This window comes from Prionailurus viverrinus, chromosome A2, assembly GCF_022837055.1.
Source record: "Prionailurus viverrinus isolate Anna chromosome A2, UM_Priviv_1.0, whole genome shotgun sequence".
Classification (NCBI taxonomy): Eukaryota; Metazoa; Chordata; class Mammalia; order Carnivora; family Felidae; genus Prionailurus; species Prionailurus viverrinus.
Window position 1 is genome coordinate 12,405,243 of NC_062562.1, and position 21,580 is coordinate 12,426,822.

The following is a 21,580-nucleotide window of genomic DNA, read 5'->3' on the forward strand; positions in this document are numbered from 1 at the left end:
TTCAGCTAAAAACTGAACTTGCACAGATGATTATTGTAGAAAAAACTGGAGAACAGAAGAAAGGAGAGAAATGAATTTGGAAGAAGCGGATGGACAAGGAGAAGGGCATCAGGAGGAGGAAGGGCAAATATCACGTGACTCGGTTAGCCGCGCGCCGCCGGGAGCCGTGAGGCTTTTTGGGTCAAGCCCACCGCCCTGTCTTACTTAAATTCAAGCCCTACAGTCCCCTGAGCACAAGGACACACTACAGTGCCCCGAATTTCACTTAACAATATTGAATCTCCTCCTTCCGACCATACTAATAAATGTACACCTGAGCATCCTTCTTAAAACTTAGTTTTTAAGAATGGCCGAGAAACAAGCAATCGTAAAGTACATTAGTAAGAGTCCTGGGAAACAATTCCCTGATAGCATTTCTCTGGAAACTCCCACCCTGCCCCCAGATCGCGTGCTCAGCATTTTCAAGTATCTGGCTCCAGCAGCCGCCAGCCTTGAGGCGTCGGGAAGACCCTATAGTACAGATGGACAACCTGAGGCTCACACTGGGAGCCTACGGTGGGGGCTGAATTTGAAGCCAGGTCTGCAGGACGCCAGGGACCACGCGCGCTTCACACCCTAGACGACGTCCCCCGTGAAACCTGGTCCTAACTAGCCAGCTCCGCCTGGAGGCACATCAGGCGGGGGCAGGTGTCGGGAGGCAGGGCTTGTTCTGAGCTCCGGCACCTTGAAGGCACCAGAGTCACGTCAGATTGGAAGGCTCCGGGCTCTCTGTGCCTTTAAGGCCGTCCTGAGGGCGGGGCCTGGGAAACGGGCCCAGACGGCTGATTCACTCCAGGCGCTCCTCCCCTTTAAGGCGCGCGGCAGGGCGGGGCCCCCCACTGGCCTCTTCAAGGCGCGGTCCGCGTCCGCCGGCAGAAAAAACGGCTTAAAGGCGACGCGTGGCGCGATGGCGGCGGCCCCACGCGCGTGCAGGCGGGGCTGGCGGCCGCGCCCGGTGCTGCTGCTGCTGCTGCTGCTGGCGCTGCCGCCTCCGGGGGGCCCGCCGGGCGCCGCCGCCTACTTCCCCGAGGAGCGCTGGAGCCCGGAGTCGCCGCTGCAGGCGCCGCGAGTCCTCGTCGCGCTGCTGGCGCGCAACGCGGCCCACGCGCTGCCCGCCACGCTGGGCGCGCTCGAGCGGCTGCGGCACCCGCGGGAGCGCACGGCGCTGTGGTGAGCTCGGCCCCCGCCCGGCCTGCTTGCCCCCATTCGGGCGGCTCCACGCCACGCGCTGCCTGCTGCCCCGGCACCGGGCGGGGCGGCCCGGACCGGACCCACGCGTGGCCCCCGCTGGCTTCCCTCTTCGGGGCGGGCCGGGCGCGCGGGCCCTTTGCTTTTGCCGTCCCGCCCCTCCCCCTGTCCCTTCCCCGCCGCATTAGGACTGACCGACCGCGCTCTGCAGATCCGGGACCCCTCGCGCCCAGCCCAGGGCTGGGCCGCTCTGCCTGGGACTAACCCTCAAACCCGCTTCGGAGCACCCACAGCCCCAAAGAAGGGGAACCCGGGGTCCCCGCGGCCCACACGGCACTTCCGCTAACAGAAACACCTTTCGGCTCCTGCTGCCTTGGATCCCGAACCCAGCCGGAGTCAGATTCCCTGCCCTCTAACCAGCGTGGGTGGGTGGGTTACCGGACCCTAGTGGCCAAAGGGGGAAGTGGCTCTTTCGTGGCAGGGGAATGGGGCCGAGTTCTGCCTGACTGGTGACTTCCCGCCTCCTGCCTCGGTTTCCTCATCTGGAAAATGGGGGGCCTTAATGTCACTGCGGTTGGGTCCGTCTCAGAAAATTAACCAGTTAATGCCTGTGAAGCCCTTGTGCCTGGCGTCTCTGATTTGGTGCCCGATGGGCCAGAGCTGGGACTAGTACTCTTACCCTTATGTTGTCATTACTAATCATCACTGCTGTTGTTGGCGACTTCATAACAATTTTTTTTTTGGTGGGGGGATAGCTCTCATCTTTATGGTTAACCTGAACTCTTAATTTTTTTTTTTAAGTTTATTTATTTTTGAGACAGAGACAGAGCATGAACGGGGGAGGGTCAGAGAGAGAGGGAGACACAGAATCGGAAGCAGGCTCCAGGCTCTGAGCCATCAGCCTAGAGCCCGATGCGGGGCTCGAACCCACGGACCGCGAGATCGTGACCTGAGCTGAAGTCGGACGCTTAACCGACTGAGCCACCCAGGCGCCCCAAACCTGAACGCTTAAATGGGTCTCACTCCTCCACCCCAGATTGCGTAGCCTGGATAATCCAAGAAATGTTTGTTGAATTAATAAGTAACCACAGCCCACTATAAGGTGGTGTTGCTCATAAGAGACAATTGAGGAAGGGTGGGTGAGCGTATGTGATATACTGGCTACATTTTAAAATTAAATTGCACAGGGGCGCCTGGGTGGCTCAGTCAGTTAAGTCTCCGGCTCTTGATTTTGGCTCCAGTCATGATCTCATGGGTTCCCATGGGTTCGTGGGTTCGAGTCCCCCCTCTGGCTCTGTGCTGACAGTGGAGCCTGCTTGGGGCTCTCTCTTTCCCTCTCTCTCTCTCTCTCACACAAAATAAATGAATAAACTTTGAAAACATGGTAAAACTAAATTGTACCTATTTAGTACTTGGGGTGGTTATAAGATCCTAGATGCTCAATTGTACTAACAACGTCTGATGTGTTTTTCCAGAATGAGCTCGTTTGATCCCCTCTGCAGCCCAGGGAAGTGGGTCCAGTCCTCCCTCACCTGTATTTCAGATGAGGAAACAGGCAGCGAGGGGGGGAAGCATCTTGCCCAGGGCTATAAGTTAGTGGGAGGCTGGCTTGGGGTCCGGAGTCTGTTGCCCTGCTGCCCCGGTGGTCTGCCCTGCCTCACTGTCCCCGGCCTCACGCTGCCTGTCCTGCTCTGCCCGCAGGGTGGCCACGGACCACAACTCAGACAATACGTCGGCTGTGCTGCGCGAATGGCTGGTGGCTGTGAAGAGTTGGTACCACTCTGTGGAGTGGCGGCCGGCGGAGGAGCCCAGGTGAGCTTCGGCTTCTGCCCGGATGCCCGCTCCCCCCCCCACCCCGACGCCCCAACAGCCGGACTGCGCTGTGCCCTCATTCACACACCTTTCCTGATTCCCATTGTCCCAGCTCTGCAGCCTTAAGGGCTGGCCTTGACTGCTCTGATCTGCCTTCAGCTTCAATGGGCCGTAATCCTCCAGCTGGACCTTTGCCCCAGAAATCCTCTTCCCCGCAGTTCCCTTGGGCCCTTGTCCTCCTGGTGGTGGGGACACCTACTGCTTTGTCCCCAGTGTCCCTCTGTGCCCTGGCACGAGCTCTACTGCTTAGCTTCCCCATGATCCCCTGGGCAGTGCTGACCCCTGGTTTCTTTAATCCTTTCAGGTTTTTTTTCTTAACCCGTCTGCTGCCCAGACCAGATTCCGAGTCTGGGAGGACAGGCTGCAAGTTTGCTTCTGCGGCTCCTCTTACCCTCAGGAATGACCCTGCAAGGCATAGAGGCCCCCCCGACCCCCATCTCCAGAGCTTTCTTCCTCCTCTGCAGCTGGCCCTGGGCTCCCTCCCCCAGTTTTCTCCTCTTGCTTCCTCGCAGCCTTCAGATCCAGCCCACACATCCCCTCCTCCAGGAAGCCCTCTCTGACCACTGCCCCCCGGGTTGCGATGGTGCCCCACGCTTCCCACAGCACAGCTGCCTCTCTGCAGGTCCTACCCGGACGAGGAGGGCCCCAAACACTGGTCCGACTCACGCTACGAGCACGTTATGAAGTTGCGCCAGGCAGCCCTGAAATCTGCCCGGGACATGTGGGCCGATTACATCCTGGTGAGTTTCTCGGCCAGCTGCCCCCAGATGGCGGGGGAGATCTGGGTGGCCGAGGGAGGCCGGAGCAGTGGGCTGTAGAGACCAACTTTAACCCCCCCCACCCCGTTTACGGAGGGAAACAGGCTCTGAGGGGGAGTGAGTTGTCAGAGGGGACACAGCTGGGTAGCAGAGTTGCTGGGATTCAGTCCAGGGCCCCCTGGGCTCTTAGTCATCAGGTTGTGTTCCTAACCGTCCCCTGTGGTTGGACCCTTGGGCCATCTCCTTTTTTTTTTTTTTAATTTTTTTTTTTCAACGTTTATTTATTTTTGGGACAGAGAGAGACAGAGCACGAACGGGGGAGGGGCAGAGAGAGAGGGAGACACAGAATCGGAAACAGGCTCCAGGCTCTGAGCCATCGGCCCAGAGCCTGACGCGGGGCTCGAACTCACGGACCGCGAGATCGTGACCTGAGCTGAAGTCGGACGCTCAACCGACTGCGCCACCCAGGCGCCCCTGGGCCATCTCCTTTTTATTGCCCCTCCTGCACGCCCGACGATAACATCCTCTGGGCAAATTCCGAGAAGCTAGAGGATGGGGTGGGGGGCTGGGGGGCACTGGCAATGGGGCCTGACTTTCACTTCCTTCTGGGCCGGCCATTGCCTCTGGAGGGAGGGACGGTTCAGGCGCAAGTGCAGTAATGTTAAGGTATCTCCCCACAGGCCTGCGAGCCCCGTCAGCCCATCCCCTTGATCTGGACGTGATCTCCCCCCTGGTGCGGGTGGGGGTGGACGGCACTGAAGGCTGGGCCTGGCGCCCCATGGAGGCTGAGTGCACCCATGCCAGCCTGACGTACCTGTGGTTGGTCTCCATCTACACGCCGGGCCCTGAGCTGCGGTCTGCACCTTCCTTATTTACTTAGTGGGCAGACGTCTGTGAGCCTCTCCCCTGCCCTCCGTCCGCGGGCCGGACCCCGAGGACACGGTGAGGGTCAGCACGGGCTGCACCCTGCCTTCCTAGCGTCCCCGGAAAGGTGGACGGGACCAGAAAACGAAACTGAGTGAGGACATACCGAAAGGCAGCCAGTGCTGCTATCGTACAAAGGCAGCTGGTGGCGGATCGGTGTCCTGGGGCTACGGTGATAAAGTAGCCCGCACTGGTGGGGGGGCGCTTAAAATGATGGAAGTTTATTGTCACGCGGTTCTGGAGACCAGAAGTCTGAAGTCAAGGTGTCCACGGGGCTCTGCTCCCTCTGAAGGCTCTAGGGGAGGGTCCTTCCTCACTTCTTCCAGCTTCTGGGGGCTCCGCATGTTCCTTGGCTTGTGGCCACATCGCTCTGTTGCCTGCCTCTGGGGTCACACGGACTCCTCTCTCTGTCTCTTCTTATCAGGTCGTTAGTCATTGAATTTAGAGCCCACCCTACTCCAGTCTGACCCCCTCTTAACCTACATCTTAGTTACATGTGCAAAGACCCTATTAAGATCACAGTCACAGGTTACCAGGGGTCAGAATTTCAACATATCGTTTTCTGGGGGCCCCCGTTCAGTCCACAACAGATGGCATAATCAGGGTGTTGTGATGAGTGAGCAGGGTTGGGGGCCTCCCTTAGGAGGGGACCCTAGCAGTGGATCCGAAGGAAGAAGGAAGCCAGCCTCTGAGGGGACACTGGGGGACAGTGTCTGAGGCAGAGGGAACAGAGTAGGGCACAACCGTGGGGCATACAGGGACTGGCAAGGAGGCCGGTGTGGCTGGAGGGGTGATGGAGGCGGTCCTGGAGTGGTGGGTGGGGGCCAGACTATGCAGACCAAGGGAGAGATTTCGTTTTTACTTTGAGGGTAATGGGGAGCCATGGAGGGTATGTGAGCACAGGAGAACTGTGTTCTGATTTATGATTTTCAGAAGCCCCATGGCTTCCCCCATGGGGAAGCAGGGTCTGTTGGGGCAGGAATGGGGTTAGCAGGAGGCCAGGGTAGAGGCCAATATGGAGCAGGAGGAGTGGGAGTGACTGCAAATGGATTGGGGATGCTTTTTCAGGCTGGGGGACAGGCTCTGTTCGGGGACTAGATGTGAGGGTGCCACGAGGACCCCATGTCCCTGGCCTGAGCTCTGCAGAGAGGGTGGAGGAGAAAGAATGGAACACCCTTTATAAATTACTTTTTCTTTTCTTAAACTGAAAAAAAAAAAAAAAAAAAAGAACAGACTCCTCCTGGGAGCCCTGTAGGTTGATGTCTTATCAGCCCATTTACAGACGGGAAGGTGGAGGCTCAGAGAGGTAGGTGACCATGTGCTGGGTGGAGTCTCGGAACCAGTGAGGTGCAGAGAGGAGACTGGACCCTCCTGGAACCATCTAGCACAGAGCCACCTTGTCTGCTTCCCCAGGTTCGAGGCTGGCTGGCTTGCACTTCTCTCCCTCAGCAAACTTAGGCGGAACTCAGTGTGTTAGTTTAAAACTAAAAAAACAAAAACAAAAGCTCAAAGCAGCTTTTGGCATACCAGTGTCTTTCTGTGACTGGGGTCTTTGGAAATCCATACTGGGATGTGGACCCCTTTGTCCGGTGTTTTAAAATTGTTACAAAAAGGATCTCTAAAAGAAGGAAGGAAGGAAGGAAGGAAGGAAGGAAGGAAGGAAAAGAAAGAGAAAGGGGAAGAAAAGGACCCTCTTTTTTCCTCCTTTTGCAAGCGATATAGGTGTTACTGGTGTGAAAATACACAAGAAAAAAATAAGAAACTTAGGAAAGAAAAAAAAAAAACAAGCAAACCTTATAATCTTACCTCCCAGGGAGACTCACTTTCTGGCTGCTTTTCTGTGTTTTCTAATTGAGGTGCAATTTACATAACATAACATTAACTGTTTTAAAGCGGACAACTCAGCGGCATTTAGTACTTTCATTATGTTGTGCAACCACAACCTCTGTCTAGTTCCAGAACATTCCCAGCACCCCAGAGGGAGACCCTGTCCCCATGAGCAGTCACTCCCCACTCCCCCTCCCCCAGCCCCTGGCACCCACCAGTCTGCTTTCTGTGTCTATAGATGCGCCCGTTCTGGACATTTCATGTAAATGAATCATAACACCACGTGGCCTTTTGTGTCTGGCGTCCTTCACCGTGTACCATGTTCTCAAGGCCCATCCATGTGGTAGCGTGTGCCAGAACTCTAGTCCTTTTGGTGGCTGAGTCATGTTCCTTGAACGGATGGACCACGTTTTGTTCATCCCTTCTGCCATCGACGGACACTTGGGTCATTTCCGCCGTTTGGCTGCTGTGGCCAGTACCACAGGGAACCTGGGTGTGCAAATGTCTCATCCCTGTTTCCGGTTGTCCTGGAGCACGCCTCGGAGTGTGGAATCGCATCGTGACCTGCGTATCCCCGGTGGACAGGACCACCCTTACCCGATCGTTTACTGCAGCGCGATTCCCAGCCGTCTTGGCTCACTCCGCGGTGGGACGCGGCCCGAACCCCCCTGGCTGGTTCGCCACCACCAGACTCTTGGGTCGTCCCTGGGTTGTGTGATAAATAACACTGTGGTGAGCATCCTGGCGTGGCCTTGCTGGAGAGTGTTGGTGATGCGTGGTTTGGGGTGGGGGGACCAGCAGGCACCCCCCCCCCCCCCCCCCACGGTGACGCCGTTCCTGGGCTGGTAGATTTCATCTGATGCTGCAACAAGTTACCATCTTTTTATCCCAACATTCGAGGCATTAAAGGAAAAAAAAAAAGGCTTATGTGAAGGTCTGATTTTTATACGCTTTTTATCAGCATCTAATTGACGTTAGGAGAAGCGTGTGTTCCTCCCAGCCACTCCGCACAGAGGTGGCCTCTGCTCCGACTGTCCTCGTCCTCCAGCGCTGCCCGTTTTGAAAGTTTCCAGTGCTACATCTGGGACCCACTTATGTTGCTTTGTGCTGTGTGGTCTGTCCCTTCTCTTGCCGCGTAGTGTATTGTATGAGCATGACTTGGCTTGTCACTTGAGGAGCCAGGTGGCTTCCAGGGCCCCATCTGCTGCTCCGGGATCCCCAGGCGCCCCTCCCCTGTAGGACTCTGGCTGTTCAGAGCCGTGGCCCAGCCCAGGTCAGTCCCGTGACCCATGCTGATGCTGTATTGGGTGTTTTGCAGTTTGTGGATGCAGACAACCTGATCCTCAACCCTGACACACTGAGCCTCCTCATCGCCGAGAATAAGACCGTGGTGGCCCCGATGCTGGATTCGCGGGCTGCGTACTCCAACTTCTGGTGTGGGATGACTTCCCAGGTCAGGGGGCTTCTGGGGTAGGGTGTGGGCCGGGGGTGGGAGGGGTGAGCGACTGGGGGCTGTGGCTAGAGTCTAACTTATACCACCTCATGTGAGCATCTCACAACATCATTGCGACAATCCTTAAGTAGCTCCTCTGGGGAGGGGCTGTGATTGTGCCCTCTCCTCCCCACCCTCTTCCCAGTTACTGAAGCAGAAATAGAAACACAGAGAGGAGTTGACTTGCCTAAGCTCACACAGCTAGGAAGGGGCAGTGCCAGGATAGGACTTCAGGCACCGCTTGATCTAGGTATTCAAACAGCATTCCTATCTTCCTCCATCCTTTGGGTGGCTTCATTTTCAGACTCTTGAGGCATGATCCCAGCACCGTCTGGCCAGAGTCCACTTTGGTCCCTGTCTAGTCTCCTCCTACACCCGAGCCAGTTACTGAAGCCAGGAAAATGCCAGGTTCGGATTGACCAAGCCTGGGCCACAAGTCCCACCCCAGGGTTGAGGCTGGGGTTGCAGGCAACTCCAGGGGGAGTGAAAGGGTAGGTGCTGGAGTGGGGACCATGCCAGCGGAAGGGGGTTTGGTGGCTGGAGCCGGGACCCCTCTTGACTCTGCCTGTCTTTTTAATTGTTGAGTGATTCACATAACATAAAACTCAGCTTTGTTTGTTTATTTTTATTTATTTTGAGAGAGAGAGCAAACAGGGGAGGCAGAGAGAGGGAGTATCCCAAGCAGGCTCCGCACTGCCAGCATGGAGCCCGACGTGGGACTCGAACCCACAAACTGTGAGATCATGACCTGAGCCGAAATCAAGAGTCAGACGCTTAACCAACAGCTACCCAGGCGCCCCAAACTCACCATTTTAAAGTGAACAGTTTCACGGTTTCTATTTGTTGAAAATATGTCGTAGAAACCTAAATGTTACACTCTTAAGAATTACAGTTTGTAAAGGTATGATGAAGAGAGAGACCAACCTCCGACTGTTACGTCATCTTTTCTAGAAGATTCCCCCCCCAACTTCCTTGAAGTTGTCCAGCGTAAATCAAAGGATCACAGAGATCCAGCCCTTTCTTGACTTTCTTTTTTTTTTTTTTTAATTTTTTTTTTTTAACGTTTATTTATTTTTGAAACAGAGAGAGACAGAGCATGAACAGGGGAGGGGCAGAGAGAGAGGGAGTCACAGAATCTGAAACAGGCTCCAGGCTCTGAGCTGTCAGCACAGAGCCCAACACGGGGCTCGAACTCACGGACCGTGAGATCATGACCTGAGCCGAAGTCGGTCGCTTAACCGACCGAGCCACCCAGGCGCCCCCCTTTCTTGACTTTCTGATTTCCTCCTTCCCTAATGTCTCCTTTCTTCTTCTTTTTTTTTTTTTCTAATTTTTTAATCTTTCTTTATTTTTGAGAGGGAGAGTGCTAGCAGGGGAGGGGCAGAGAGAGAGGAAAACAGAATCCAGCGCAGGCTCTGTGCTGTCCTTGCAAAGCCCCACGTGGGGTTCGAACTCAACGAACCGTGAGATCATGACCTGAGCTGAAGTCAAGAGTCCAGGTTGGACGCCCAAGCGACTGAGCCCCCTAGTGGCTCCCTCCTGATCTGAAGTGTGGAGCTAGGTCTGCGGGTGGACAACCGCTTCCCTTCCCTTATCTGCCACCCCCACCCCCCCACCCCGGGTGGCCGAGGTTCTGGCGGGGGGGGGGGGGTGCAGATGAGGCCTGACCGCACCCAGAGCTTTGCACTCAGCGAATACCCACTGCGGCCAGAGGCTGGCATCTGGGTCTTGCTCTCCGAGTTGTTCCATGCCTCCCGTTGTCCCAGGCCCCCTGCCTCACCTTTAAGGACCCCCGCACTCTGCCCCTCTCCCTGCAGGGCTACTACAAACGCACACCTGCCTACATCCCCATCCGCAAGCGGGACCGTCAGGGCTGCTTTGCGGTTCCCATGGTGCACTCGACCTTCCTGATCGACCTGCGGAAGGCGGCATCCAGGAACTTGGCATTCTACCCTCCTCACCCCGACTACACCTGGTCCTTTGACGACATCATCGTCTTTGCCTTCTCCTGCAAGCAAGCAGGTGAGCCCGCAGGGAGTTGGCCATCACTGGGGCGTCCGGTTCATTGGGACAGTGCCGAGCCCACAGAAGGTTCACAGAATCAGAGCTGCAGAATGCAGGGATGGCTTCAGGTGTGGCTGTAGCCAGGTGTTAGGCGATATCCTCAGGACCTACTTATTTTCCAGCCCCAGCTTTGCTGGGGCGCTTCACTCCCCAGGTGTTTAAGACCTATTTATTGAGGGTTATTCCCATCTTGATATTCTCCTGTTGTGGTCTCCCAGTTTTCTGTAGCTGAGCATAATTGTTCCCTAACTGTACAACTAGGGGAAAAAAATTAAAAAAAAATTTTTTTTTAGCATTTATTTTTTGAGGGACAGAGAGAGGAAGCGGGAAAGGGGCAGAGAGAGGGAGACGCAGAATCCAAAGCAGGCTCCGGGCTCCGAGCTGTCAGCACAGAGCCCGACGTGGGGCTTGAACCCACAAACGGGGAGATCATGACCTGAGCTGAAGTCAGACACATAACCGACTGAGCCACCAGGTGTCCCCCCCCCCAAAAAAAAAACATTTTAAAGAGAGAGAGAACACAGCCAACCATAGCTGACTTGTATTTTTAAAACCACCGTGTGGGCAGCTATGACCCATGGCCAAAGCCGGCCCACGATCTGTTTTTCTGTAGCCACGAGCTAAGAATGCCTTTGGTTCCTGGACCCAACTGCATCATGTATGTGTGTGGGGGCGCGTGTTGTCCAACAAGCAATTCTCGGACACCAGCATTGTGTCCTATCATTCAACTCCGTTCTAACACTGTCTACCCAGAGATAGCGTCAGATTCCACAGGTTGAGGGCTCGGTCCTACAAGACTGCCCCGGCCCCCGACTTCACATGCCAGCCACCAACCCATGGTCTCACCATTAATTTGCCAGAGCGGCTCACAGAATTCAGGAAACCCCTCGACTCACTAGATTACTGATTTATTATAAAAGGATAGAACTCGGGAGCGGCCATGTAGAGGAGACGCCCAGGGCCAGGTACGTGGGAAGGGGCGCCGAGCTTCCTCGTCCTCTCCACATGCACTGCTCTCCCCACATCTCCACGTGTTTACCACCCCGGAAGCTCTCTGAACCCCATCCTGTCGGGTTTCTATGGAGGCTTCCGTGACATAGACGCAGTTGATTGAATCGTTGGCTCTTGGTGATTCAGCCTCTACCTCTCTCCTCTCCCCAGAGGTCGGAGGGGTGGGACTGAAGAATCCAACCTTCTATTCATGGTTGATTCCCCTGGCAATCAGTGTGTGTGTGTGTGTGTGTGTGTGTGTGTGTGTGTGTGTGTGTTGGGGGGGTCCTCTTTAAATGCTTCTCAAAAGGCACTTCTTAACATAAGAGACACTTTTAAGCTCTCAACATTTAGGAAACTCCACGGGTTTGGGAACCGTGAGCCAGAAACTGTGAACAAAGACCAAATATATATAAGAAGTATATAGTTGGTCACCTGAATGGAAAAAAATGAAAAGAACAAGAATATTCTGTGACATCTGAAAATCATATAAAATTCATATTTCAGGGCCTATAAATAAAGTTTCAGTGGCACGCAGCCACGCCCATCCATTTAAGCATCATTTATGGCCGCTTTCGCGTTCCAACAGCAACTGAGTCATTCAGACAGAACTGTCTGGCCCACAAGCGTAAATATTGACCATCTGGCCCTTCACAGAAAAAGTTTAACCAGTTAAAACGTAAAATCATTTTCACCGGGTTTTTTTTGTTTGTTTGTTTTTTAAGGGGAAAAAAAAAAGATTATACAAGATACAAAGATGTAAACCACTCAGAAAAGGGCGAATGCAGACGGCTCTGATGTAACTAATGTTTTGTTCAGCTGCAGCCCCTTTCTGGGCATAAGGGTGCATCTGGTGGGGTCCACCCGCTGTTTTGCGGTTTGGTTTGTCATGGAATCCTGCGGGGACTGAGTCCGTGGCAGCGCAAGGCGCCTGTTAACAGCTCTGGAGTTTGTCATGGGCTCGCCCGGCAGCGTGAGCCCCTCCTCTGGCTCCTGGCCCCAGATGGGGAACTGAGGAGCCTCTGCTGGTTGCCAGGAGCAGCGGGACCTGTCTCAGATCCAGCCCCGCCCGGGGCCATGCGGCTTCACACCATTTGCACTTTTTTTTTTTTTTTTTAATAATTCCTTTTAACGTTTATTTATTTTTTATTTATTTATTTATTTATTTATTTATTTATTTTTTCAACGTTTTTATTTATTTTTGGGACAGAGAGAGACAGAGCATGAACGGGGGAGGGGCAGAGAGAGAGGGAGACACAGAATCGGAAAGAGGCTCCAGGCTCTGAGCCATCAGCCCAGAGCCCGACACGGGGCTCGAACTCACGGACCGTGAGATCGTGACCTGGCTGAAGTCGGACGCTTAACCGACTGCGCCACCCAGGCGCCCCTAACGTTTATTTATTTTTGAGAGAGAGAGAGACAGAGCGCGAGCAGGGGAGGGGCAAGAAAGACGGAGGGAGGCACAGCATCCGAAGCAGGCTTCAAGCTCTGAGCTCTCAGCACAGAGCCTGACGCGGGACTCGAACCCACGGACCGCGAGATCACGACCTGAGCCGAAGTTGAGCCACCCCGGAGCCCTGCCGTTTGCACTTCTGATTGTTGTTTTCTCGGCCCCAGAGGTCCAGATGTACGTCTGCAACAAGGAGGTATATGGCTTCCTGCCAGTGCCGCTGCGGGCGCACAGCAGCCTCCAGGATGAGGCCGAGAGCTTCATGCACGTGCAGCTGGAGGTCATGGGTGAGTCCACCCGTGCCCAAGTCACCTCCCTTTCTCCGCCACCTCGCACCCATCCCCCGACGCGAGCGTCTGCCGCGCGCCAGTCCCTTGGCTGGGGGCAGGGGGTACCCGGCACGAACAGCTTGGGCAGGTAGCTGTACGCAGCCTCCCGAGAGCGGTCGGGGTGGGCTTCCCGGAAGAGGTGGCATTGAGATGCAGGGTGGACGGGAGTTAGCCAGGAAGAAGATTGCAGCCGGAGGATCAGCCCTCGCAAAGGCCAGGAGGCTGGAGGGGACGTGAGCCCAGCGAACAGCCAAGGTTGACGGGGCAGAAATGGAGGTGGTGAGCTGGGCAGAGCTGGCAGGCGGGGCCGGGGCAGTGGCCTCAGACACCAAGCTGAGGAACAGGCCTTTTTCCCCGGTGGCAGGCGGGAGCCATGGAGGGTGTGGGAGCCCAGGGGAAGCAGCTTTTCACTGATAGACCTTCATGTGCGTGGTAGTGTCTGGGACACTGTCATCTTGAGCCGTTTCCTCATCTGTACCCCTGCCAACCCCCAGATCCACCATTCTTTGTCTTGTATTTCTCTTCAACGTTTATTTATTTTTGGGACAGAGAGAGACAGAGCATGAACGGGGGAGGGGCAGAGAGAGAGGGAGACACAGAATCGGAAACAGGCTCCAGGCTCTGAGCCATCAGCCCAGAGCCTGACGCGGGGCTCGAACTCACGGACCGCAAGATCGTGACCTGGCTGAAGTCGGACACTTAACCGACTGCGCCACCCAGGCGCCCCTGTCTTGTATTTCTCTTACATGAATGCTTTTATTTTCCCCACTTGAATAGATTTATTTTAAAAAGGTATTTGTATCATAGTTGCAAGCTCACGTCTTTCTAATATGTATGTATGTATACACATCAATCCATAAACTGTTAAGCCAGCCGTCCCTCCTGTGGGCCCCTGAGGTGGGACAGGCACGCAGGGCTGAGCTGCCCTCGTGGTGGTTTGAGCAGCTGGGGGAATCTCCGGAGCAGCCAGCAGTGAGACACTGTCCACCTCCACGGGGGCCTCGCCCTGTGCTGGCCACACACTCCCCCAAGACGGCCTCTGAGGCGGCATGGCCACTCCTCCCACCGCACAGACAGGGAGGAGCCCAGCTCTGGGGCTCCTTTCCCACTCTGCCCATGCTCTAGAAAGTTCTGTCTGTGGCACCCCCTGGTGGCTGAAGGTGGAATGGCACCCTGCCTTCTGGGGCAACTTCTGGGTATTTGGAGGTGACATCTGGAGGCTGCAAAGTGACCAGGCTGAAGACCACCACCCCCACCCCACATAACATCTGAGCATCTGGGACGGATGCCCACACCCGGCCCAGCAAACCCCACCAGACTGCAGTCACAGGAGGTAGATCTCTGCTTGTCACCAACTCCCACTGGCGACTAGATCCTGAGAAATCTCTCCGAGGCTTCCGTAGTTTTCCTATTTTAAAGTTTCACAAACATTTCCAGTGTTACCTCCGGTCAGGAAACCATTCGTGCCGCTGTTAGAAACCGAAAATGACAGAGGGGCGAATATTTCCCCGTTTCTCAGGGGCCAGAGCAAAGCATATGGAACGACAGGAAGGAGGGGCTGGAGGTTTCAGGTGTTGGTGCAAATCCTTCCTTCTGGTCTGAGTGAAAACCACGTGTCCACGCGTGGGCGCTTGGACTCAGGCTGTGCGTGTGATTTTTTTCCCACGCATTCAAGTCTGTCTTACGGCGAAGCTTCAGACTCGCAGAAAAGCTCCGTGAGGTCCCTGAGTATGGGGAACCCGGAGACTTGCTTCCTTTCCCCACCGCCCCGCCCCCGGACTATGTGGCATCTCTCCCTGTCGGCCCCATAAACCTTGCTCGATATAAGTCCTGTCCGTCGAGCTTTAGCCACACGGCGGCGATGGGCGTTGTGTGTGTGCGGGTGATGATCGCTTTTGTATCCCGTCACCGGCCACAGCCCGGGCCCTGGCCTTCCCCTGGCCCTCCCACCGCCCCTGTTTCCTCAGCGGATGGGTTTGGGCTGCCTGGTGCTTCTGGAAGTGGAATCACCCCGCATGCCTCTCTCAAGTACCAGGTCGTCCGCCCAGCGTCCTGCCGGTGTTGCCATGGCTGCTGGATGCAGCTGAGGCTCGTCCCCTGCCTTGCTGCCTAGTGTTACTAGTTCTCTTACTTCTTAGACCAGTTGCAGAGTCCGTGGGTCCCTGAGACCACACTCGGGTCTGATAATTCGCTAGAAGGACTCAGGGCTCACCGGAAGCTGTTACGCTCACAGTTACGGTTTATTACGAGTGAAAGGACACAGATTACAGTCAGCAGAGGGAAGGGGTGTCTGGGGTGGTATCCAGGAGCGTTCCATGCATGGAACTTCCAGTCGTCCCCTCTCTGTGGGGTCGTGTGGACAGCTTGTACTTTTCCCAGCACCAAAGTGTGAACAACACGCATGGTGTACTGCCAGCCACGGGTGCTCCCCTGAGCCTCGGTGTCCAGGGTTTTTATTGGACTCACAGCGACCTGGCTGACTGCCACATGGGTGACCTCCACGTCTAGTCCTCGCAGAGGGCGAGCTGATTCCACATGGCGCAAGATCCTACATCACACTGTTGGCATAGACCACCTGGTGTGGCCCAAGACCCCAGGCAAACAAAGATAGTCCTGCCAGGCAGGATGTTCAGAGGGCTTCCGCCTCCCAGGAGCTGGGGACAAAGGCCAGATCTCTCTTTGGGCAAGTTCGATTATTCACCCCATGATGGGTCTGAAGGTGTTAGGTTTTTATAACGACTGTGATGTGACTTTCTGGAAAGGCTGCATGGCTTTGCTCCTTCTGGATGCCCGATGTGCTCCATTTTCCCAGAACAGGCAATAAAGAGGAGATCCTCACTCCCCACAGGCAGGCCAGGGGAGCCTGGGCCCCAGGGGAGAGAAGGGAAAGGCACCTGGAGTTTGCACGCAGGTGCTCAGACCCCAACATCTTGCCCTTGGTCTCTGGCTCCCCCAAAGAGGGCAGGGGGTGGTCAGAGCTGTGTAGGACCCCCAGCAGGCAAAAAAAAAAAAAAAAAAAAAACCCAGGATGTGGTGTCCCTGGGGGGCCCAGGTTGGCTTTGGGCCTCGCCCAGGTCTGTCCCAGACAGAGGGGCCTGTGTCTGTCCCTCAGGCTCACATAGGGCCTGTATTCTTGACGGCTGCAGATGCCGCACTGCCCGTGAGGCTGGGCTCCTCTGGGCCAGCCCAGTGGGCGTGCAGGAGCCTCCCCAACCCCCCGTCCACCCGCGGATCTGATCCTTCTGAGGGAAACCACCAGGGGTGTGCCAAGACAGGGCCCCAGGGACGTGGTCTGAGCGTCGTTCACTGCAGCTGACAGGGGAGTGGTCATGGCCACTCTGAAGTCCTTGGCATAGCTTGGCTTGTAGGCGCTCCAGTCACACGGTCACCGTCCCCCTGCACGTTTCCTGTGGTCCTCTGCGCGTGCGTCTGTAACCAAAGTTCCCATGTTTCTAAGGATCCCAGTCACCATTTTAACTTGACTATGTCTTTAAAACCTTACCTCCAAATAAGGTCACATTCCGAGGTACGGGGGGTAAAGATGCCAACATACTGGGGAGGACACAGTTCAACCCATAATATGCGTCGTTTCGTGGCATCTTTTCCTGAAACCTCTGGGAGGAGGAGGTTTTTAAAATCGGATCCCATTTTAAAGAATTTTTTGTTAGTGGTTTTTATTTATTAGAGTCCCATTTTATAGATGAGGAAAGCCAAGGCCCAGGCAGGTCAACGTCACGCGGTTTGCCATCATTCCTGTGCTCGTTCTACGAGTAATTATTGAGTGCCTGCTGCGTACCAAGCGTTGGGCACTGGGGACTCAGCGTGAGTGGACAGACCTGGTGTCTGTTCTGTGGGGCACACGGGAGACAGGAAACCAGAGAGGTAGGACTGCAGGATTGGGGTTCGATGGCAGAAGCCCAGGTGTTGTGGGAGCCAGGAGGAGGTGCCCCGCTCCAACTCAAGAGGCCGTCTTAGAACTCGGGATGGAGCGGGGGAAGGAAAGGGGTTTCAGGCAGAAGCCCAGCGTGTGCAAAGGTCCTGAGGTAGAAAGGGGTGCATTTGGGGCAGTGCTGACAGCCCGAGTGAGTAGGGGTGGGGAAAGAGACTAGCACCAGAGTTGTGAGTGGAGCCGGCTCAGGCACAGCCTCCAGTGCCAGGCTAAGGAGTTTGGGGTGACGGGGGGGGGGGGGGGGGGGGGGGGGGGGTCACACAGGGGCTGGGATAGGGAGGTTGTTAGGAGGCCAGGCCCCTCCCTGAGGGACCCCACCGACCCCGTGGCCTCGCTCCGCCCCACAGTGAAGCACCCACCGGCGGAGCCCTCCAGGTTCATCTCCGTGCCCACCGGGACGCCTGACAAGATGGGCTTTGACGAGGTGAGCCAGGCCTTCCTTCCCCGGGGGTGGGGGTGGGGGCAGGGGCCCGGCCTGGAGTCTCCCACTGAAGCTCCGGGCCCGCAGGTCTTCATGATCAACCTGAAGCGACGGCAGGACCGGCGGGACCGCATGCTGCGGGCGCTGCGGACGCAGGAGATCGAGTGCCGGCTCGTGGAGGCCGTGGACGGCAAGTGAGTCCCACCCCGGGGGGGGGGGGGGGGGGGGTCCACACGCACGGGTGTAGACAGCTCCCTGGCGGGTGCGGACGGTGGGAGGGGGCGGGCTGACGGCGGATGGCAGGCCGAGCGGGGCTTCCTCTGACCCCTGCTCCCTGCCTCCAGAGCCATGAACACCAGCCAGGTGGAGGCGCTGGGCATACAGATGCTGCCCGGCTACCGGGACCCCTACCACGGGCGGCCCCTCACCAAGGGCGAGCTGGGCTGCTTCCTCAGCCACTATAACATCTGGAAGGAGGTAGGCCTCGCAGGGGGGGGCGGGCTGTCCTCGGGTCCTCAGGCTTCTGGCCCCTCCGGGAGGGGATCGCTGGCGCCCCCTGCAGGCTTCCGGAACTTCAGCGGGACATAGGACCTCTCTCCGGTGACTGCTTCACCGGGCCGTGCCCTGAACTCTGGGTGGGGCAGCTGTTGTCCCTCCTTTGTGCAGAGGGGAAAACAGACTAGGGAGGGAGGGGGAGCCCGGCTCCCACAGAAGGTGGGGTCTGAGACCCAGGGCCCCCAGTTGAGGCCTCTTCCCACCCAGCTGCTGTCAAATGTCTCCGGAGCCTGGTCTCTGTGCTCAACATTTACAATTAGAAACGACGGCCACAGGGACGTTAACCAACGCCAGCCCCGTGCCAGGGGCTCGGCAGCCACCCTCAAAGGGAGGGAGGTCAATCCAAAAGACGGTGAGGAAGGTGCCTGTTTGCTTCTCTCCGGCTGCCCCAGGGCCTTTAAGCAGAGCTGACTTCAGGGTCGGGTCTGGCCTTGGTCTTTGTGTGACGTGGGCAGGGCGTCCTCCCTCAGGTGGTGGACCGCGGGCTGCGGAAGTCGCTTGTGTTCGAGGACGACCTGCGCTTTGAGATCTTCTTCAAGAGACGCCTGCTGAACCTCATGCGGGACGTGGAACGGGAGGGTCTGGACTGGGACCTCATGTGAGTCGGGGGGTGGGGGCAGGATTGGTGGCGTGGTCCGGGGCCCAGTTTGGGGTGGGGTGGAGCTGGAGCCTGGAGCTCAGAAGGGTGGCCTAGAGCCTGTAGGTCTGATGGCCTTTGCAAGTTAACAGGCTGAGCCAACTCTTGGGGGTATAGCAGAAGAGGCCCGCGCTCCCCGGATCTGAGAGCAGCCGGGGCTTGGGGCGTGGCCTGGGGTGGGTGTGGTCAGGGCTTGGGAGTGTTCCCAGAAGCTGGGGGCCTGGCGGACTGTGGGGGCATAGCCGGGGAGCCTGGGTCTTGGACCAGCTCGAGGTGGGGTGTGGCCAGCGTATTTTTGGAACAGTCCTTTGGAATCTCCTCTAGGTCAGTTGGATCCTCCTCCCTGCCTCTGTCCTTTCTTCTCTCTCTCTCTCTCTCTCTCTCTCTCTCGCTGTCCTGCTGGATGCAGGGCCCTGATGCAGGCTCTAGACCCCAGACTGTGGACCATGTTTGTAACAGGAGCAGCAGCCGTACCCCTTTGTCCCTGACCCCTCACCACATTCCCGCGCCTTGCCCAGCTGCCCCACAGCCTTGTGAAGTCAGAGCAGCTTCCCTCCCGGCCCCACTCCTTCCCGTGGTTCAGCCTCAGCGAGGGTCCAGGACATCCTTCCCTTCCCAGCTCCAGATCCTCCCGTGGCTCCCCAGTGCCCTTGGAAAAACCCAGTCTCCTCCCTGCATACCCTAGCCCCTGGGGTCCTCCCTGGCCCAGCCACTCCGGCCTCCCCATCGCTCCCCAAACACACCACGCCTGCCGCCACCCCGGGGCCTGACGGAGGCTCGCTAGGTCTCTGATTTGCTCGCTGGGCGTCCTCCGGCGGGCGGGAAGGAGGGGGGTGACAGGGCCCTAACTCTGCACCCCAGCTACGTGGGCCGGAAGAGGATGCAGGTGGAGAGGCCGGAGAAGGCTGTGCCCCGTGTGAGGAACCTGGTGGAGGCCGATTACTCCTACTGGACGCTGGCCTACGTGATCTCCCTGCAAGGCGCCCGCAAGCTGCTGGCGGCCCAGCCGCTCTCCAAGATGCTGCCTGTCGACGAGTTCCTGCCCGTCATGTTTGACAAGCACCCAGTGTGAGAGGGGGTTGCGGCGGGCACGCGGGCCGGGCTCTTGCCGTGGGTCTGTCCTGGGTGGGCTCTTGCCGTGTGTCTGTCCCAAGGGTGTCTTTTCCTCTGCCTGCTTCTTCCCCCCATGCTACCCCCACCCTCCGGCTCCACGTGATCCCCCCCCCACCCCCCGCCACTGCCCTGCCCACTTCCGTCTCGGTCTGTCCCTTACTCCCAACCCACTGCTGCCTCTCCTCTCGCCGCCCCCCCCCAGGTCTGAGTACAAGGCCCACTTCTCGCCCCGCAACCTTCGCGCCTTCTCGGTGGAGCCCCTGCTCATCTACCCCACGCACTACACAGGGGACGATGGCTACGTGAGTGACACGGAGACGTCGGTCGTGTGGAACAACGAACACGTCAAGACCGACTGGGACCGTGCCAAATCCCAGAAGATGCGCGAGCAGCAGGCACTGAGTCGCGAGGCCAAGAACTCAGACGTGCTGCAGTCCCCTCTGGACAGCGCCGCCCGAGACGAGCTCTGAGGGGCTGCGGCCGAAACACCAAAGCAGGCATCGGTGGCCCAGCCTCCTTGTGCTCGCCGGGGACAGAAGGGCCACCCCCCCAGCCCCCTGCGGAACCCTGGCCGGCCGCAGAGGGCTCTCCACGCAAGGCGGTATCCAGCCAGCTCTCGTTCAGCAATCACGTGCACGCAGGCAGCTTTAATGGAGTGCCTACTGTATGCCGGGAACGGGGCCCGGAACCGGGGGGGATCAGATGGGAATGAGACACGTTCCTGTCTTCAGGGGCCGAACACCTGAAGTCCCCGCTGTGTCCCAGGCTTCTGTGTTAGCGGCAGTGAGCGAGGCGCAGTTTTTCCGTAGGCCAGTGATCGATTCAGTTGTCAAGGTTCTACCGACCGCCCCTCCCCCCACCGCCCCAAGAATCAGCACTAGTGATACACAGTCATTGTTTTGATTCGTTTAAGTATTTATTGAACGCCTACTGTAGGCTGGGCACCAACCATCCTAGGCTCTGGGAATATTGAGATTGACCAGCCCCTTTCGTTCATTTCTTCCAACAACACATCCGAGCACCCGCTCTGTGCCTGCCTGGTACTCAGAGCATTTATCGAGTGCCTGCTGTGTGCTGGGGATGAAGAGAAACAAGGTGCTTTTCATGCTTCGATCGGTTTCCTCCCCCCCACCCCCCACCCCATCTAAAGAGCACCTATAGGCATTAGCGATACAGTGTAACACTCGCCGGGTCGGCACCGGGTCACCTACGTGTGTGCCGGGCCACGTGCTGCGTGCCGGGCCACCGAGATGCACAAGACGAGTCTTTTATCTCTTTGTGCAGCGGGCATTTATTGAATGCCTACTGTGTACCAGACCTCATGGACTCCCAGTGGGACTGGGGAATGATTGGCTGAGTTTGACCCCTGCCCACCCCTCCCCACCCCCGTCACCCAAGCTCGTGCAGACAAAATCCCCCCCCCCCACCACCCAGGAGGGAGGGTGGCTCTTCCCTCACCGGGGGCAGCTGCGGGTCCCAGTGACCACAGGGCCACACGCAAGCTCCCCTAGACCCAGCCCCCCTGGAGGGGGCAAGGGATGAATACGGGGGCTGGGTCTCCTGTGCTCACCCCTGCTCCTGTTTTGACCCGTCCCCCTGTTGGCTCGACCTCCCCGGCCTGCATCCCACGTGTGGGTCCTGCCTGCGCAGTGGGGTTCCTGTGTTCAAGCCTTCGGTGGGGTTGTTTGTGTGTTTGGGGCCTTGCGTGGGCTCAGCTGCCCCCCCCGGGGGTCCTGCCCGAGGCCTGGGCAGGATGTTCCCCAGCGGGGGCTGGAGGGCTTGCTGTGTCTTTGGCCTGGAATGAATGTCAGAGCCAGGACTTTGCTCTCGTAGGGATGACTGCTCACTGGGTCAGGTCCTGGATAACTTGCTTATTTTTTTATTAAATGTTCCCGGTTGGTTTTCACATAAATCTGTGTTCTTTTCTTGGTCCACTGCTCCGCTGACCACCAGCGCACAATCACGCTCCCCG

At 57.2% G+C, this 21,580-nt stretch overlaps 2 protein-coding genes across 4 annotated transcripts in view; both read left to right on the plus strand.

Moving 5' to 3' along the window:
- The window catches only part of NIBAN3 (niban apoptosis regulator 3), a 43,568-nt gene that overhangs the window by 17,266 nt on the left and 4,722 nt on the right, over positions 1–21,580 (plus strand). Inside the window, exon 16 of one of the 3 annotated variants that reach the window (XR_007148868.1) lies at positions 2,413–2,431. The exons of the other annotated variants lie outside the window; for them this stretch is intronic. The gene's annotated coding sequence lies outside the window, so the exon portion shown is untranslated. Of the gene's footprint in view, positions 1–2,412; positions 2,432–21,580 lie in introns of those variants that run through there. 3 annotated transcript variants of the gene reach the window in all.
- On the plus strand, positions 874–21,520 carry COLGALT1 (collagen beta(1-O)galactosyltransferase 1). Its single transcript, XM_047843427.1, has 12 exons — positions 874–1,209; positions 2,929–3,039; positions 3,722–3,839; positions 7,927–8,061; positions 9,918–10,122; positions 12,772–12,891; positions 17,230–17,306; positions 17,391–17,497; positions 17,648–17,780; positions 18,329–18,456; positions 19,357–19,563; positions 19,811–21,520. Exons 1-12 carry the CDS (start codon positions 947–949, stop codon positions 20,076–20,078), a joined length of 1,872 nt encoding a protein of 623 aa, XP_047699383.1. The 5' UTR covers positions 874–946; the 3' UTR covers positions 20,079–21,520.